This window comes from Pinus tabuliformis, chromosome Q (genome assembly GCF_031772625.1).
Source record: "Pinus tabuliformis cultivar Carrire ecotype Pingquan chromosome Q, CPIR1, whole genome shotgun sequence".
Taxonomy (NCBI): domain Eukaryota; kingdom Viridiplantae; phylum Streptophyta; class Pinopsida; order Pinales; family Pinaceae; genus Pinus; species Pinus tabuliformis.
The window spans coordinates 1,169,261,489-1,169,281,053 of NC_142296.1; the positions used below are offsets into that span (position 1 = coordinate 1,169,261,489).

A 19,565-nucleotide genomic window follows, 5' to 3' on the forward strand; every position below is an offset into this window, starting at 1 on the left:
ACAATGTTTCTGATTTCACCAACTATCAGTCAAACCGTTTGCTTCTTTTTGCTGGTGCTCAAGTGGTTGCACTGGTTGTTTCATTATACCTAGCCAGCAAACAAGTGTTGATTAGGGTAGGTAGGTAGGATTTGAGTTTTCTGTTTGTATAGCAGCTTGATGCAGTTGAAGCCCGAAGTGAAGGCCCTAAGCTCTTCAACCCTGTCGTAATATATACAATAAAGCATCCAGCCAAGAGGAAAGGTTTTTTTTAAAGTACAGAAGCAGTTGAAAAACAAGGCAGTTTGACCTGCTGTTCTTGGCCTTCCACAAGGGAAGGCCATCCCCAAGTGGAGCCACTGTTAGCCTCCTGTTGCAACAAGTTTCATATTTCATGATTAACAGTGGAAGTGCCAAAAATGTTCATCTTTTCCATGCTGCAAAGGTTCCATTTTTGAAAGGTTGCTCAGTTAAAGGAAAACAAATAGCCTAAGCTTGGTTTCCCTAAAGTTTAAATTGCTTGTCTTAGAATATAGAGAATAATATCTAGCCAAACAGCTTAAGCTTGGCAGATGTGTAGATAGGTAGAGAGTCTTGGAAGCTCAACAGTTCAAGCTGAGCCCCTAGCAGAAATAAGGGTAGTTTTTAGATAGGAAGGCAGTTGAAAAGAAAAAGAAATCAGGGTTTGCAAGTCTAAATGCACCCTTCCTGAAGTAACAAAAAATGCTAGGTGTTGTTAAAAGGGTAGGTAGCCTGGGGTTGCAGAAACAAGATTGTCTTCAGTTTTGGGCTTTAACAAGCACAGCTCATCTCATCAATGGCAGAATTTTTGAAGCATATCTAACATCCCTTCTCCTCCCCCTCAAAAGTTCCTCACTAACATCCCCTTAAAGACCTCAGGATCTGCCAAACAAGTCCTCATTCCATTTCATTTTTGTAAAACATCAAGGTAAAGTTGGTTTTCTTAACTGAAAAGAAGCCACATTTCTTGTGTAAAAGTTATGTTTTCATCTTCTACACAACCATCTATGTTTATCATCAGTTCACAGACTTTTCATCATTTCCCCTCCATTTTCATTTTCATAAACTCATATTAATTCCTAATTCTATTATGTAGCTCCCTAATTTCTCCCTTATCCCTATTCATTACTAAAACTATATAAAAATCCCCAAAAAATATTAAATAGCCTCCCTAGGCACTATAGCCATATGTTCTAAAAATTTAGGGAAATATCGAGTCCATCTGGGACTCATATTTAACCTTCCTCGTCTGTCCCGTGGGATCAGTTAACCTCTGGTGAACTGATAACCGTTCCATCCCCCTCCGCAGTCGTTTCCCACAATTAATGTTTAAAATACCTCATTAGACATTAAATTGTTTATTTCCCCCTCGCTTAAAACCTTACCTGCAAAACCCATGTTTCCGAAGTTCATAACCCCGCCCGCTGTGTAAAACCCGAAAAACCCACTTTATTAATGTTGTAACCCCCCCTGCTGTACCAATAAATTAAATAAAATACTGAGCGGGTCCCTGCCATAACCCACCGTCACATTGATTGTCCCGCCAGCCGTTAGATCTGGCCCGCCCCAGATCTATGGTGGGCGGGCTTTTCTATATGCAATACGTCCGAGCTTTAACGTCCGGGAGTTCGGAAGTTTTCCCACCGTACTCCCGCCACGCGTCAGGCTCTAGGGTTTGTCGGAGCCCCTCCTCCCAAAACTGCTTACGTTCATAAGCGGTGCACCCAGAAACTGCTTACCGCCCTCTCATGCGTGACGTAAGTGCCATGTCTTATCTGCTGACGTCACCTTCTGCACTCCGTTGTCCTCACATGTTGCCGCCACCTCACCCCGTTGTCCCTGCGCCCTACCTCCGTGGCATTGCCACGTCACTGCCACGCCACTCATCCGTACATAATGACGCCATCCATCCCGAAAAAAGCGCCAAAAGCACCAAATGACAATTTTTTAGCTTAAAAGAGCGCGGACGACCATTGTAATTCATTTCTATGGGTTCATTTGAATGTGCCGGCTCCCTATTCCATTCATTCTCTCACTCCCGAAGCTTCAAAGCGACCAGGCAAGCTACTGCGGACTGCAATTCAGCTCCATCATCTATTTGCGTACCAGTTTGTCCACCTTTGGCACAATCTGAACCAGGTATTTGTCATATCCTCCTCTTTTTCGCTCCTGCTTGTTCATTTTATCCATTGCACTCACTGTAAACCTGTAAAGTTCCCCAATTCGTAGTTCTGTTGCGCCTGAGACTTCAGTAAACCTTCTGAAGGCCCCTCACTTCAGAAAAATCTCAGAAAACCTCATGCCCATTTACACTTTTGCGGGCGAATTCTGTTTAAAGCTCGGCCCCCAGTAAAAATTGCTCAACAGCTCAGCATTGCCCAATTTTACCCCGTTCCGCTGTTCAAATCCGCCCACTGAAACTTCAATTGCCCTCTACTCCCCTGCATTGTTCCTCACAGTCTTTAGCTCCAGAGAATTTACCAGGAAAAGGGAGGTTGACCCAAAAACTCCTCCAAGTTGGTCTCTTACAGCATAGGCTCTCAAGCCATTCAACTACTATCACATTTGAAGTTCAATTTGCCTACTCTTGCTGGTTGTTGTGAGCAAATTTGATAGCCGATTGTTTCAGTAGCCCTCCTTTCAGCTCAAGCACGTAAAGTTGCATAATGTCCGCTCCATCCGCTCTGAATGTTACTCCCATCAACCCGCCAAGTAAAGAATTGGAGTCCATGCCCTTGGTCGATACAGATTACCTCATTCAAGACTTTGTTGCCAAAAGAAATCATCTACGCACCTACTGCCAGCTGAGAAACTGTTTCATAGACAGAACTGACAAGTATTGCATATGGGAGTCCGGTCTGCCCCATTATTTCTGTTCCTGAGATCATTCACCTTTGTGCTGCAAATTATGAACCTAGTCAGAGGGCTGTCAAGTCTTCATCTGGAAGCATACTTTTCTACACTACTCCTGACTCCATCAGCCAGATGTTGAACTTCAAAACAAGTCACACGCTACTGCCCTTTTCCATAAATAGTTTGCTGCAAGAGGCCTCGTGGTTACATGGTACCAAGATTGAAATGGTTACTGAAACATTTATGAGGGCAGATTGCCAACCAAAAGAACCACCTCCATTTCCTTATGATCATTTCAATGAGGTGGGCAAATTACTGGTAGATATGATATCCTATGTGTTGGGATTCACATCAACTGAACTTGTAGACGAGACAGTGCTGGTTATATTGTCTTCTTTCAGCCAAGGACAACCTCCTGTTGTCAAGTATAATTATGACAGGTTCATATCAGACAAAATCCATGACCAGCTCACAAGACTAGATAGGTAGGGAATTTTCAAATATTCCTCCTATATCTATCATCTCTTCATGTTTTATCAATCTGACATCTTCCAATGCCCTATCAAGAAACTGGATTCAAGGGGAGAAAGGAGGTCTGTTGTCTTCTGGTCATCAGTTTTCCACCAGGTTCAAGACTCCCCTTATTCATATTGTGAGTTCATTGACCAGTTTGTATATCCTGTGTCCTGCCTCCTAATGAAGGTTCCTCCTCCTAGAATAACCTATGAAATGCAAAAGATCTTACAATTGTCTAAGAATTTGAAATTAGGTGATTGGTACCTATATCAAAACCATACGGTCATCAGAATTTATGGCTGTGAGCTGTGTCCTTACAGGCTCCCAAGATACGTGCCAATGAGGTTGTTTGCATTGGAATACTACAGGCAACTTATAAATTCAGATTTGACTCACTTCCACAACACTAAGAGAAGGGCACAACTAAAATTCAGAGACCGCTTAGGCCCCTTCATCATGAACAAGAAGGATGGTTGGCAAGAAGCTGACCTAATACTCAAAGATCAATTTAAATTGAAGAGGAGTTTCTGGTGGGTCCCTTATGACCCGCTTGGTTTTATTAATGCTAGAAGGGTCAAGTATAGATTGACACCATATGACCACTGCAAAAACCCTCAAGTCGAACCATATGCTAACCAAGATGCATGGGTACAAGGAACTCTAGTGGAAGAATTAACTCAAGAGGAAATTTTGGAACAAACTGCTAAGGATCTTGAAAATACTCTTGACTTGGATTCTGATGACTAGGTATATTTCAGTTGCCATACCAAGTGAAAGAGGGCTCGTCTACAGCTGCATCTTCACAGATTGCCCAAGGAGCTTCTACATCAGCAACAGGTACAACCAAAGGGAAGGAACCGATGGAAACGGAGCAAACGGTCAGGGAACAGCAGGTCACCTCAACGGGACAAATTTAAGGACAAGCCCTCCCACAACAAGCAGAGGCAGCCCAAATACCAATTTTGTAGACTCCTGCCCATGAAGAGAGAGGCAGGAAAAGAGACCGGAAAGACTCCACACCTGCCAGTGGGTCTACACAGCAGCCTGAGTCAAAAAGGCAAAGAGGTGACTCTCCAATTGAGGAGGAGGTCAGTGAAGAGGTTGTAGAGAGCCCAAGAAGGGAAGCAAGTCTGCATACACCAACAAGCTCTGTTCAGCAAGAGCAACAGAGACAACAAGAGCAAGATGTACAACGCGGATTGGAGGTATCTTCCTCCACACAGAAAGGCAAGAAACCAGCTAGCACCAAGGCCAGCTTCAAAGAAATCAAAGCTCAAAACGAGAAACTGAGAGTGCAATTGTATGAACAATTCTTGAAGTCAACACCTGCCAAACAGGAAAGACTGATGGCAGCATTTGATATAAAGAAAGAAAATATGTTTTTGACCCACTTCAAGCCCAAGGTGCAGCAGTCACAGTCAGCTGCAGATTTTGTTAATACAAGGCTAGAGGTCCTGTCCAAAGATATTCACCCCATGGACCAAATAGAGCTACACAAGCAGACAGCTGAAATGCTTTATGCTACACTTGCTGAGAAGGCGACATTGGCTCATGAGTTAAATGAATCATTGAAGAATACCAACACTCAGTTGGATTTTGAGAGACTGTCTTCCACGACCAAAGATAATAGAATTAGAACACTGGAGGAGATTATTGTGGACTTAGGACATGATCCTAAAGATCCTAAGGGTGTGAGGACCCTTATGAAAAAGAAATACGATGACATTGCTGCATTAAAAAAGAGATTGAAGTTGCTTCCTACTGAGCATCCTCAAACAGGGGAACTGAAGAAAGAAAAAGAAGCTGAGGATCAACTGGATTTGATCATGAAATTAAACCAAAGAGTGATTGATTTGGAAGGGGAATTGGAGAAGGCACTGCAAGAAAAACAGGGAGAGTCGACCTCCCAGCCGCCTCAAACACTTCCAACTGGTGTTGTTGTTCCTCCAGCACATGCAACGGCCACCCCTCCAATTATTCCAACAACCACAGCAACTATAGGTGCTACAGCAGCAACAACAGCAATTCCTGAGTCTAGCATGAGCATGGACGAGTTAAAAAGGGATATCAAAGAGGCAGAGCTTCAGGCAACAGAGATTAAACAAGCCCAAGAAAAATTGGCTGAGCTAGGAACGAAATATGACAAATCTAAAATGACAGTGGGTGAGAAATTAAGAGAAATCAAGGCCCTGAGAGACAAAATCAAAACCTTGGAAAAAGAGCTGTCATTGGATAAGACTTTGGCTGAAGTAAAGAAGATCCTGTGGGCCAAAATAAAGCAGTCAATCGCTGGCCAATGGAGGTCAATTCAGGGCATATATGAACAGGTGGAACTGCTTGGTCGTGCTAAGACTGAAAGCCAGAGAGCCAAGGCAGCATTAGGAAATATGCCTGACCAGGCCAACAGAATGATCAATTTTATGAATCATCAGACTAAGGAAGAACTGGCAACACTCCATATCGTGAGCAGAATAGATGCCATACTGACAGCAAAAAGTGTGCTCGCATTGAGAAGCCTGGTGCAAACTCTGGAGGCAAGATGTCGGGATATACAAAAAGATGTAGACAATTTTGACGTAAGGCTTGCAGCATTACAAACCAGGGGATTACCCAGCCTGCTGACCAGTGCTGGAAAACTATTGACATGTGACCAGTATTCTACCAGGCTCAATAACTTTGTCAATAATCAGCTTACTGCTGCATCAAGTTCCGCAACAGAGGCAGGGCCACCTACAGGACAGACGCTCTACGACAGACTGGAAAGCTTATTTTACCTGGAGCACGAGGTCAATCATCTGTTTGAGATGCCACCTAGTTATTACAAGTACACAGAGGCCGATGAAACACTTGTCAAAATACAAAGACATCAGTGGCCTTCTGAGAATTGGTGGCAAGCAATGCTGGCCGTATTACCTAGGTGATTTCAGTTTTTCCCTCTTTTTTGTTTATTTCAAAATCACAGACAGCTGCAGGTCATCAGCAAGCCCAGATTAAGGCACAGAATGCACTAGACAGAGCAATGAAAGAAGGCGCAGAACAGGTAGGAGCAGTTACCAAGCAAAAACGCTGAGATGGCGAACCTAGGGGCACGGATTTCTAAGAACACGACCCAGCCGACTCAAAGTGACTAAAAAGTCAACATTTGCTACCAGAAGAGAACAGCTGTTGCACTTGTATTTATTCCAGCATTTACTTTTTCGTCAACCACTCCTTAGGAGTTGGTAGAGAAGTTATGAGCTATTAACTTCTTGCCTAGATATTTTTGTATTCAAGTTTTGTATAAATACGACCCTCTGCATTGTTAGAGGGGTTGGTCGGCTAATGTATCTCGAGAGAGACTCGCACTGTATGTCTGATATTTTTCTATAATCAAAGACTTCTCAAAAGTTTTGGAGAACATTGGTCTGCGCAGTGTTTAATGGTTGAAGATGTTAATGTGGAATTCTTGCGCTGCTATATGAAACAATAAGTGTTCCTCATCTCTGTTACTTTCATCTCACATATTCTCAAATCATGGAAAGAAAGATTGGTTTAGAATTTGCATGCTTGCACTCTATGCTCAATTTTTGTGGTGTCTTAATGTTTTCCTCTTGATTTAGGGATGAATATGAATTCCTTTATGGCTCATGTTTAACCTATTTTACATATGAATGGTTGTTAACTAGGAATTATTAATTGCTCCTAGGCAAAGCTTATTCGTCTTCCTTCTGCTAAACATGTTTGAGAGGTTCTTAATTGCCTCTCATGCCTTAGTTTTCACTCCACCCTATAGCTTGAAAGATTGTTTCATATTCACCTACCTTGCTCCATGTTTGTCTTTTTGACCAAGAAAACGCACCAGCACTCCTACTCTTTGACTCCATGCCCAATGGTTTGAAATATACCAGATAATGTTTTGCCTCTCTGCTTGAATTGCACCATCCTTCCTACCAAATTACAAGTAAAACCCTCTGAACTCGATACCTAGCCTAAAATCCTTTTCAAACAAAGCTAAATCATAAAGAGAGAGCCCTCTCTGATTGCAGGTTGGCTAGAACCTGCAGTCCAAAGTTGGTTTGTGGTTACCTCGGCTGTATCCTTTTCCAGAGCTTAAGGACAACCTGAGTGATAACATATTGTATTACTCTCAATATTCCCATAATTTGTTATGGATTTATCTATAAAAATGGACCATGATAGAATATGACCCTTTTTCTTTTCACAAAGTCATTTATACCATACAAATTTTTCTTGTTCTAAATAAAAGGATGACACATTTAGATTTGTAAGGATAATAGTTGGTTAAAATCAAGGTATTAATCCATCAAGAATGCCCATGTTATAGGATCATATTCATGAAACTTCCTCATATCAATCTTTAGAATAAAGTAGTTTATTGGTGCCTAGTTTAACATCTGATGCTATAGATCTTGGAGTGGTGAATGATCATGATTCTGTGATTCAATATTTGTGCTCTATGATTGTGATAAAATACTCCATATAGGAGATTAAATCCCAACACAATTGTTCTCCTTATTATCATGGTTTCCTTAGTTCTCCATATCCCTTTTAGGAATATTATCTGAGAGAATATTTTCCATAGAAGTCATGATTTTTTTTTCTCCATATTCTTTTCCATTTCATCCATATTAATATCCATGTACTCCTTATTTTCGTTCATTCTATTTCTTGTTTGAATTTTAAGGACTTTTTGAGAAGACAATAAATTCACTTATTTGAACACACTATGGTTCATTTCATCAACTTGATTATTTAATTGGGATAACCCTATTTCTAGTCTTCACATTCTTTAGATGTTGTGTTTAAGTTTTTATGAGTAGCATTTCATCTAATACCCTTTCCAATTTGATGGAATAATAGTAATACTCCTCTTTATGAAAATTTTTAATCACTCAACAATGGATCTTGCAATAAACAATTATGCGAATTGTAAGTAACATATCTTTAAAACTTAATCTGGAGACTAACTAGATGGCTAACCTTTGTTTTGATATATATATCTATATATATCTATATATATATATATATATATATATATATATATATATATATATATATATATATATATATATATATATATATATATATATATATATATGAGTCTAAAATTTTAGCCTATGATACATTAATATGATTCCTTAAAGTCAGAAAAATTTCATATCCTAAAACATCATTAAAGAAACATTATAGAAAAATTGCAAACATGACTTGTTTAAGACTAATTTCAATATTAGTCAAAAGCCATAACTTCCACAAGATACATATCATAAAATACAATGAGTTGGAATTTGAATATCTTTCCAAATGTAAATAGATATGTCTCCTCATTATCTAGAAATTTTCAAAATCTAAAACTTCATGGAACAAAAAAATTATAGTGAAAATTATAAGAAGATTCTTTTAAAAATGGATTTTAGGATTAGTCATAGACAATACCTTACATAGACCATATCCTTGAGTCTAAAATTTTAGCCTATGATACATTAATATGATTCCTTAAAGTCAGAAAAATTTCATATCCTAAGACATCATTAAAGAAACATTATAGAGAAAATGCAAACATGACTTGTTTAAGACTAATTTCAATATTAGTCAAAAGCCATAACTTCCACAAGATACATATCATAAAATACAATGAGTTGGAATTTGAATATCTTTCCAAATGTAAATAGATATGTCTCCTCATTATCTAGAAAATTTCAAAATCTAAAACTTCATGGAACAAAACAATTATAGTGAAAATTATAAGATGACTCTTTTAAAAATAGATTTTAGGATTAGTCATAGACAATACCTTACATAGACTATATCCTTGAAGTTATAGTGGAAACAAATTATAAAATTTTGATTAACTATGATATTTATCCTTAACATCAATTTTTTTTTACCATTTAAACTCCACAAAAAAACAGTATAGAAAAATAAAAAAAGATGACCTATTTAAAATTCATTTTAAGGTTAGTCACGAGCCAAAAAATACATACGATATATATCGAAAACTATAATGAACCAAGGCTTGAAATTTTGACCATGTATATTTCATTATCTCTATTGATTGATGGAGAAAAACCCTAGGATCATAGGCTCTGATGTCAAATGTGATGATCCAAGCAACTAAAAATTAATAAAAAGTTAATGAATGCAATCCACTTTGAGGAGTAAAACCTCATTTTACAATGAATCCAATACAAAAGACAATACGAGATGATCGTAAGACTTGGTCTCATTTGTATATAAAAATCTACAAATAAAGGATTTGGTCAACCTATTAAATTATAAACATAAACGTAATAACCTAATATCTAGAGTGTAATTATGGGTTTCATGTACTTAACATTCTAATATGGTTTCATGTTAATATAATTAATAAAAAGATGTAAAGTTTTTCTGAATTTTAGTTAGTTAGTTAGTTAGTTTTTATTTTTTATTTTTTTTGGGGGTGGGGGGGGGGGGCTTAGTCAAAAGTGAACAATGCTTTCTTCTATGATTACCCTTCCTAGAATAAGGAAGTCATGGCAAATTTTTCATCTAAATGTTGGTGAAACATAGCTAATAATTATGTTTTAAAAATCCTTGAATTTTCTTTCTTCCTCTTCATATCCTTGAGATACACATAATACAAGGAAGTGATTTATATTGAAACACCTACAAAGTATGCAGTGTGTAAAATGTTCCAAGTAACTTAATATTGACTTGGTGAATATGCATGCATTATATCCAAGGAATGGTCGATACGAGATGAGCATAGTTAATAATTTACAAAACATAAGAAACCACTAGTGAAATTCCTTGAGGATATTATGCAACAAAGAAAGAATGAGATGATAAGGATAAGAATTTAAATTTAATTTAAATGATTACCCTCATTATAAGACAAGGGATCATTTTATATCTTCCCAAAACTTACATAGCTCTTATATAGAAAGAACTAAATTGCCTCAAGTATCTTTCTAAACTATAATGAACGATTGACTAAGACATTACTTGACCTTCATAAAAAAATATCAAATGAAATGAAAATATGTGAATTAAATGAAAAAATGTGAAGTTTAGCTTGAGATAGGAAATCAATCCAAAATTCTATGATTTTATATTGTTTTTACTTAATTTCAATGGTGATAAATACTTAAATGTTGATCCATTGAAATGATCATGCTTAACAAAATTAGAATCATAATGTATAAGGATTTACAAGCTAGCAACTTTAAGAACAAAGAACATAGATATGTTCGCTGTTAATGTCAATACCATATCCTCCATCTAATGGGAAGAAGTGTATCTAATATCTTTTTATCATGTATTACAATGGGCATATGAAAAGTCTAGACCCTAGAACCTAGAAGGCCATTGGAATATGTTTTACAATCAAGAAAAAATTCACAAAATTAAAGCATATAATTTTTTTTTGTAATGATTCAAGCACCTTAAAATTGATTAAAAAAATCCAATAAATATAATAGAATTCAAGGATGAAGTCTTCTTTTAGAAGGAAGCAAATACAAAACATGAGATGGGACGATCCTAAGCCTATATATAATTAGTATATGTATAAGAGAAAAAAAGTACTATTATAATAATTAGATACAATGAATAGTACTTAGAGGGATTCAATGCTCTAACTCCCTAGATGATGCTCCTAAAACTCACTTTTATATTCAAAATAAAACCCTATACATTAAAATATTATTAAAAAATATGAAAACATTAACTCATAGGGATAAAGTAGTTAAATGAAAATATCCTTATAAAATACTTTGCGAAACTTGAAACGTAAAAATTTATAATACAAGTATATAGAAATATCCATGCTCACAATAAACTCGTTGAATAAAACTCAACCTTGTAGGAATATCATTCTTATGCCTTCCCTAGAGGTAGTCGTGCAAATTATTGACAACTCTTTTTTTATTTGCAATCAATTTATAGGGAATAGAATAGGACAATTGATAACCTCTCAAAAGAGGACCTCAACATGGACAAGGGCATGTGGGGTATTATAGAATAGACAGATGGATATATCTATGATTTTTTTCACTGGCCATATAGGGACTTTCTTCAGGGATTAGTAGCGAATTAATCCTAGAGACATTTCAAGTTGTTTTCGCCTTTAGTTACTACTGGTTACAATTTTATGCTTATTGTTATTTTTGGGATAGTTAGTCTTCATGCTACTCACTTGGGCTATTTTAAAATTTTATTTTTCTTTTATTGTTCGCAACACAACAATGTTGTCTAGAATGTATATGGACACTCAATCACATGAGCCCTTTCTACTCATGAGCTCTCACAATGTTTTTTTTGGGTTTTTCCTGATACATGAATACACACAGGATGTGTATATGAAGAATGCATTTTTCAATCATTTCTATGAATGAAATTATGATTTTTCCTTGCAGGAAAAAAAAATAAATAAAATATATATTGAAAAATAAATAAATAGGTAGGAAAATATTTAATTTCTTTTAGTGTATAAATAGTAAGAAATAGAATTTATATTACCTTGAAATATCAAATAACATCATTCTTTCCATCATTGATAAGCACAACACATTTACTACTTTCCTCGTCTTAGATCCCAGGATTTTTCACATTTTTTTCCTTTTTTTCCCTTTCTCTTGAGGGTGCCAATTGATTTTGAGGAGTTATAGGGAATAGGCGTTGATGAAACAATGATGAAAATTCCTTGATATGTTTCCATTGCCAAAGGTTTTGTCATATTTGTTGTTTCCTTGTCATTATCTAAGTGATATGATTTGTGGATATGTTTTTGCTCACTTATTGATGAAGCCAAAATTATGGTTGGGTCTCTTTATTTTTTGGTCAAAGGATGAGCTTTCTTTGTTGCGGGTCGAGATGGCTTTACATGTGGTTGAGATACATTTTGAAGGTGTTTTTTTAGTAGTAGGTGACTTTTGTTGTTGAGTGTTGTCCTACTTATGAGCCAAAGTAGTCGTGGGCCATTTTTATCCTTTGGAAATTGACATCCACGACTCTTTTTCTTAGCATTTGGGTGTGTATCAGTCCCTTGAAGAAAAAGGGTAGGCATTATGAAGATGATAAGGTTGTTGACAATTCTTGCAATGCAAAGTAGTGCTTTCATAATCCATTAATTGTGAATAAACCCTACCCTTCTATTTCAGAAAGATTTTATCAGGAAACCCTTTACTAAGGTCCACTTTAACACATATGTGAACAAATGCGACAACTCCTTTCATGATCCTTTCAATTTCTAATTTGATGAAGCAACCTAGTAAGTTTCCCACGTCAACTAAGATATATGGTTGTGTCAAATGAATGGGCAGGTTAGGAAGCCTTACCCAGATTGGGTTTGCTAGAGTTGTCATGGAAAGAGGATTAAAATTAGGAAACCATGGCTGAAAAGAGAGACCAAAATGCCCACAAAACCAAGATCCCTAATAAGAAACCTTCTTCCAGTCCTCTAAAGTTTTGAAGAGAATAACAAAAAATCATTTTAAACAAAAATGCAACACTCTATTATGTGAGTAGTTCTAGTGCACCCATTCCTGAAGAGCATATGTTGATGGCCCAAAACCATTAAAATGAAAAATAATCACCTTTCATTCATAATCTCTAGCCAAGAAGTTGGATACAAGGTTATCGAGTTCAAAATATGGGATTTCTATTTCCTGATCCATAATGAATGTTGGCCCTCAGAGATATTTAGGTTTGCAAGTGAAATTATTGGCTTTAGGACATCCTTAAAATATTTGGGTTAGGAGGAGGAGGACGCACCCCAACCTTTGGATCCACCTCTTAATCTTGATACTAGATAAATCTAGGCATCTTTGGTTATGTTGTACTTGCCGAGAGATTTTAGATCCTGAAGCTTCCTACCTCCATGTAAGAGCCAAATATTTTATTATCATCCATTATTATATGTAATCTTTGGCTTTGACTTTCAAACATAAAGAACCTTTAAAAAATAATCTCAAAAACCATTACTAACATATTTATTAATTAAATTAACATATAATTTTTTTTATTAATATATTTCACTTTATAATGATTAACACAATTATGAATTTGAATTTAATCTATAATAAACCTCTAAATTATTAAAGGAAATATCATAATAATCTATTAATATATTTAGAATAAGAATTATCTACTAAACTAGATTATTGTACCATTTTGGCAAGATTGATTTAACATAATTGTGGACCAACTAGTTAAGTAGCCATATTTTGATGTTGGTTTATTCACTTATTTAATCTTTTTATTATTATTATTATTTTCTTTTAGTTTCTTTTGGTTTTCATAATTTCCTTTGACCTAATAGCTTCATGGTTGGGTTATTTTTGCACTCATTTTAAAAAAAACATTATTTTTTAATTAAAAATTAAATTATCAACTCTTTCCTAAATCATATAATAATATGTAAAAAAATTTTAATATAAAAGATATTGGTAATTTTAATTTGAAGAAATAACTTTTTTTTATCACTTTTATAATTTTTTATGAAATATTTTAATGTTAAATAGATAATATTTTAAGATATGGATTTTTTTGTTAAGTAAGTCTAAGTTGTGGTTTGAGTAACTACAATTTAGAGGTATCTAAATTCTCAAAATCACTCACATGTGGCTTATGCCACACCAATATTTACCATAATTAAATTTTTACATAAAATGTTTCAAACTAATGACCTTTTCACCACGAAATATATTAACTAAACACACTATTACCATCTAAATAAATGATATCTTAAAATATAAATTTGATTTTCACTATTTTATTTTTTCTAATCCACTACCATCCCCACACATATATATATATAATAAAACAAATCATACAAATAAATTTCTGTAAACTGTTGCACTCCAAAGTATCAAACACTAGTACTACAATTATGCATCATCATAAAGAACCTTATGTATGTTAGCACTAACATGAACATTAGAAGGCTATTGTACGTTTTATGTTGCACAATGACCAAAGGAAGCAAGAAACAAAATCGAAGAATCAATTATTTACACATGAAAAGAGTATGGGCCAAGGATAACCATACTTATTGGAAAGTATACCACTTGTAAATCTTCTAATTCATTTCAATGGGTGTGCCTAAAATGACACGTGTGAAGGCTATTTTTTACCAAGATTTTGAAAATAACTAAATTGGTTAATAATGTTATCTATCATGGCTATAATTATGTAATATTTTGGAATATTTGTATTAACCATAGGTATTTGAAAGGATCGGTAATTGTTATTGAGTATTTGTATTAGAAGATTTATTTGAAGGGATGATCGTTATATCTATGAAATATTTTGAAATATTTGTATTAAGCAAGTTCACCTGAACGGATCAATGACCACTATGTCCAATCCACGGAATATTTTGGAATATTTGCAATAAAGTGATCTACCTAAAAGGAGGGATAACTATTTTGTCCAAAGAATACTTGGTAGATCCACCAAAAGTGATTACTTCTTGTTGGATCAACCGTAAAATTTAACCCTAAGAGCATTGAGAGAATTAAACCTATGACCTTTCAATAGGAAAAATATTTGAATAATAAAAACTCAATCAATTAAACTAATCCTTAAAACTATATTTCATATTATTCTATATCTCTATCGTTTTTACTAATTAAAAAATATATCAAAATTTAATTAATATATACCATGCTTATCAATTTCAATTCACAATATAAAAAACACATCAAAATTAAATTAATATAATATGTAATGTGTATATCAACTCCAATTCGCAATATTAATCCAGAGTTATGAAACTAACACTTCCATCTACAAATTCCACAAACCACCTAGTGCGAGATATAGGAGGTTCAAATTATGGAACCCAAAAGGATTTAATTAATATAATATGCAATGTCTGTATCAACTTCAATTCACAATATTAATCAAGAGTTATGAAACTAACACTTCCATTTACAAATTCCACAAACCACTTATTGCGAGATGTAGAAGGTTCAAATTATGGAACCCAAAAGGATGTTGTTGAAAAATATATAGAGTAGTTACCTCGCAAACATTTAGAACTAGTTGTCGAAGAATGCACAAATGGGTGTTATATTATCCACAAATCGGCCACATCACTGCTTCCACACTTTTATTTGGATTAACGTCTTTATATAACCTATAACCATCAAGGTTATATGTATATTTCTGATTGTGTTACATTATCCACAAATCGGCCACATCACTGCTTCCACACTTTTATTTGGATTAACGTCTTTATATAACCTATAACCATCAAGGTTATATGTATATTTCTGATTTTAGCTTAAGTAGTTCACACTTCTAAATAGATATTTCATCCTATTTGGATTAGCTCCTTTATATAACCTATAGCTTAGATGGTTATACCTATATTTAGGTCTTTAGTTGAAAAAGTTGTACGTGTGTGTGTTTTTTTTTTTTAACCTACTAAAATAGAATTAAGAAATTTGAAATTCAAGTAATTTCAACCTATTACTCATTTAAAAAAAAATTCTAATATGAAACCAAGTTTTATATATATTTATATATACTCTGATGATATATATGTTAAAGTTTTAGAAAAAGATATGTCTGTATGAACAAGCAAGAATTTAATACTTGTGTAATATTTTTTTGTAATATTAAGAAAGTTAAAGATTAAAAGTAATTTTTTTTTGAGATTGTCTAATTTATAGTCAAATTTATTTTAATTTTCAAAATATTTGTCACAATATGATGATATGTGAAGGTTTTTCTCACTCCTCTTCAAACATAGAAATAATATATTATGCAATTTCAATTAAATTTTTACCTTCTTAAAATTTGATAGATCATATTAGTCCTAATAGAAATTAATCATCATTTTTAAAAACAAACAAAAAAAAACAATAATTTTTTCCACTAATTATTATTATTTTTTTAAAATAATCCTTAATATATTTATGAATATAAAACCAATACCCATATATATTAACTGTACTGTACTGCATATGTATCAACACTTTGTATTATTAATAATAATATATAAAATAAGTAAAAACAACCCAACTAAAAAACACATGAACATACCTGTATTTCGGGAAGCATGCCTGTGTTGTATGGAAAAGCGAGACTTGTTGCAGCACCAATTGCACTAAAAACTTTTGTTGTCTTTGTTTTAGGATTCCCGTAATCTCTTGCTGGGCTATTAACACCTACATGTCCAGTGGAATATAGTAAATAATCTTAAAGAGATACTGTTAATTCTTCCCAAAGTTTTTATTATTTTGAAAATAGATTCTAAGACTTAGAAATAAAATACAACTAATTATTAAAAAACTTTAGAAATAAAATACAATTAATTAAAAAAGAGAGAGAGGGAGTACCATCTTTTATAGATAAGACAATTGAAGTTATGATGTAGATGAGGCTCAGGGTTGTTGAAACAGCCAACCACAACCTTAGACCTGACAAGTGTGGAATGCTATACGCAAAAATAATGCAAACCAGCCCACCGATAGTAATGCAATAAGGTAGCTTCAACATATCTTTAGAGGTATACAAGTTATATATTACCTGTAAAAATAATCAATGGAAATTATATATAAGCACATGTTATGAATTACATAAATATACTGCAAAATTTTAATCAAATAAAGATTTGTTATGCATTACATAATATATATTTCCAAAAAAATAGAAAATAAAAAATTGTATTATATCATATAATTTTTTTTGTTATATATAAATTAAAATAATTTTTTAATAGTGTAAATTTATCTTAAATGGTTATATTTTATGAAATTTAATTTTTAATTTCTAGAATTTGAGATAGTTTATTTGTTTTTGTTTTTCCTTAACATTTCCGTACGCTAAATTGTAAAACCATAGAAAACATAATAAATTATATGTTTTTAATTAATTATTTATAATATTTTTCCTATTATAAAATCAAATAAATAATCTTTTATTATTTTATTTATTTTTATAATTAAATTTATTATTATTAGATAATAAAATTCATAATTATTTTTATATTTCTAATCAAAAATGTATAATTAAAATTACTTTAAAATATATAATTTTTAACTAAATCTAAATTATAAATTCAAAATGTTTTAAAAATGGTTTATTCATTTTTTTCATATTATATATAATAATAATATTTTATAATGTTTTTCACATAGGTTAAATAAAAGATTATTTATATTATTTTATTTAATTTTATTAATTAAAAAATTTAAAATTACATAACATATCGAAACAGCGACGGATGTAGATTGGATGGGTATTAGCAACATACCTTTATAGCTTGTCCAGCAAAAATGATAAATCCAATATTAGCCATGAAGAGATTAATAAACTGCAATGTCCATGTGATGTAGTACATTTTTCTCCCTGCAAATTACAATGAATTTTTGAATTCACACTGAGTGCGAAGGAAAATATTGATATAGAATCACTTTGTATAAATCAAACAATATTTTGATTAAAGCCCTTCGATAATAAATATAATATTTCCTTCAACGTTATGGAGTTCATGACAAATGGGTTATATCATATGAGGTGTTGTAATGGGTAGTCTTGTTATCGAATTATGGAAAAGGATTATATAAATTAAAAAAAAAAAGTTTCCAAACAAAACTAACAAGCTAAGTAATTTCAAGAAATAATCAACGATTATTGCTAAGTGCAATAAACCTCATAACATAATTTTCCGATTCCCATGAAAAGTAACTAGGGAATCTATTTACTGACTATGAACCTTTTGCATCTTCCTTGGTGCTTCTTTCCACATAAGTGTGTGGGGTTTATCATAAGGAGTAGAAAGAGCACTTTTTGGTTTCCAAATCCCTAATTTTGAATTTTGAATTTTTTTAATTAAGATAAGTAAGATATTAATTTTTTTGCAATATCTATGATAGTGAAGTTAATTGATATAAATATATAAACCAATATAGATTTATTTTAACAACTAATCTATCAAGAGTGGAGAAATATCAAATTTCAAACTTGAGAAAGATTTACACATTAAGAGAATTAATCCCTTCTAGCTCTTGATAAATATGTGATTAAGATAGATCTATAGTGGTAATTTTTCAATGTTTATATTGTATTTTTGAATATTTTATCATTAATAATATTTTATATTAAAAATTGAATGTATTACACATTTTCCTTTTATTAACAAATAACTACATTATTTTATCTTTAGTTACCTTTTCCTTTCAAGCATTGAAATATTTTACTAAGGTAAACATTAATACACACATAATAGAGAGAGAGTTGATACTGAAATATACTAGTTAATATGAATATTTAAACAATTTATTTAAGTTCTATATTGAGATATTTATAAGAGAATATATATATATATATATATAATTCATCTTCATAAAGTTATATAAAATTATATTATTTAAGATATACATGAAAATATTTTATTTATTAATTGAAGAGTGAAAGTGAAATATTAACAACTCACTTAATTGTTGTGTTAACAGATTTTTAATTGTTTATTTATACGATTATTTAATTTTAGGTTTTTTTTTGCCAACATTAGCAAAAACAAAATTATAATTTTTTGAGGAAGTGACATACTTACACATATCCCTCACTTTGTAACATACTTACACATGTCCGTCACACTAATTGTAGAATGAGCCTCTTCGTTCAATGAGTCTCTTGTCGATTTTTAATTATTAATTTATATGGTTATGTTTTTTTTGTCAACATTAGTGATATTTTTTTTTGAGGACGTGACATACTTACACATGTCCCTCATACTAGATTGTAGAATGAACCTCTTGACTCAATAAAGGTGTTATAATATATAAAAAGGTTACTTGGAGCTATTTTTAAGTTAAGGTTGACGATGAAGCAAAGGGAAAATTATAGAAAAAAATATTTTGAGCTACGAAAATAAATTGAATGGATGGACTATATACTAGGCTCTTAATTGGTAAATGGGTTCAATTCAAGGATAATATGGGAGGTAATCCTAATGATAAAAAGAGGATAATAAGTATAAAACAATAAAACAACTTTAACTCTTTCCATGTTTTTCCGAACTACAAAAATGTAGCAAAGGGCATTATTAGATCAATAATATACAACACATAAAGATTATGATATTACATAATGAAATATATGTGTATTCAATCAAGCACTATAAATAATGCATCCATAAACAACATCCAAAGATATAATAATGCCAAATGAGAAAATATTATCAAATTCTTCCTTCATGAGCA

General features: G+C 32.8%; 1 protein-coding gene across 1 annotated transcript in view; it reads right to left on the reverse strand.

Annotated features, from left to right (window-relative positions):
* LOC149223857 (proline transporter 3-like) overlaps window positions 1-19,565 on the reverse strand; it is a 117,987-nt gene that overhangs the window by 60,001 nt on the left and 38,421 nt on the right. The window contains exons 3-5 of the mRNA XM_089383415.1: window positions 17,615-17,709; window positions 16,698-16,887; window positions 16,402-16,526 (exon numbers count right to left, since the gene is read on the reverse strand). Of these exons, the coding sequence (XP_089239541.1) occupies window positions 16,402-16,526; window positions 16,698-16,887; window positions 17,615-17,709 (410 nt within the window). The remainder of the gene's footprint in view (window positions 1-16,401; window positions 16,527-16,697; window positions 16,888-17,614; window positions 17,710-19,565) is intronic.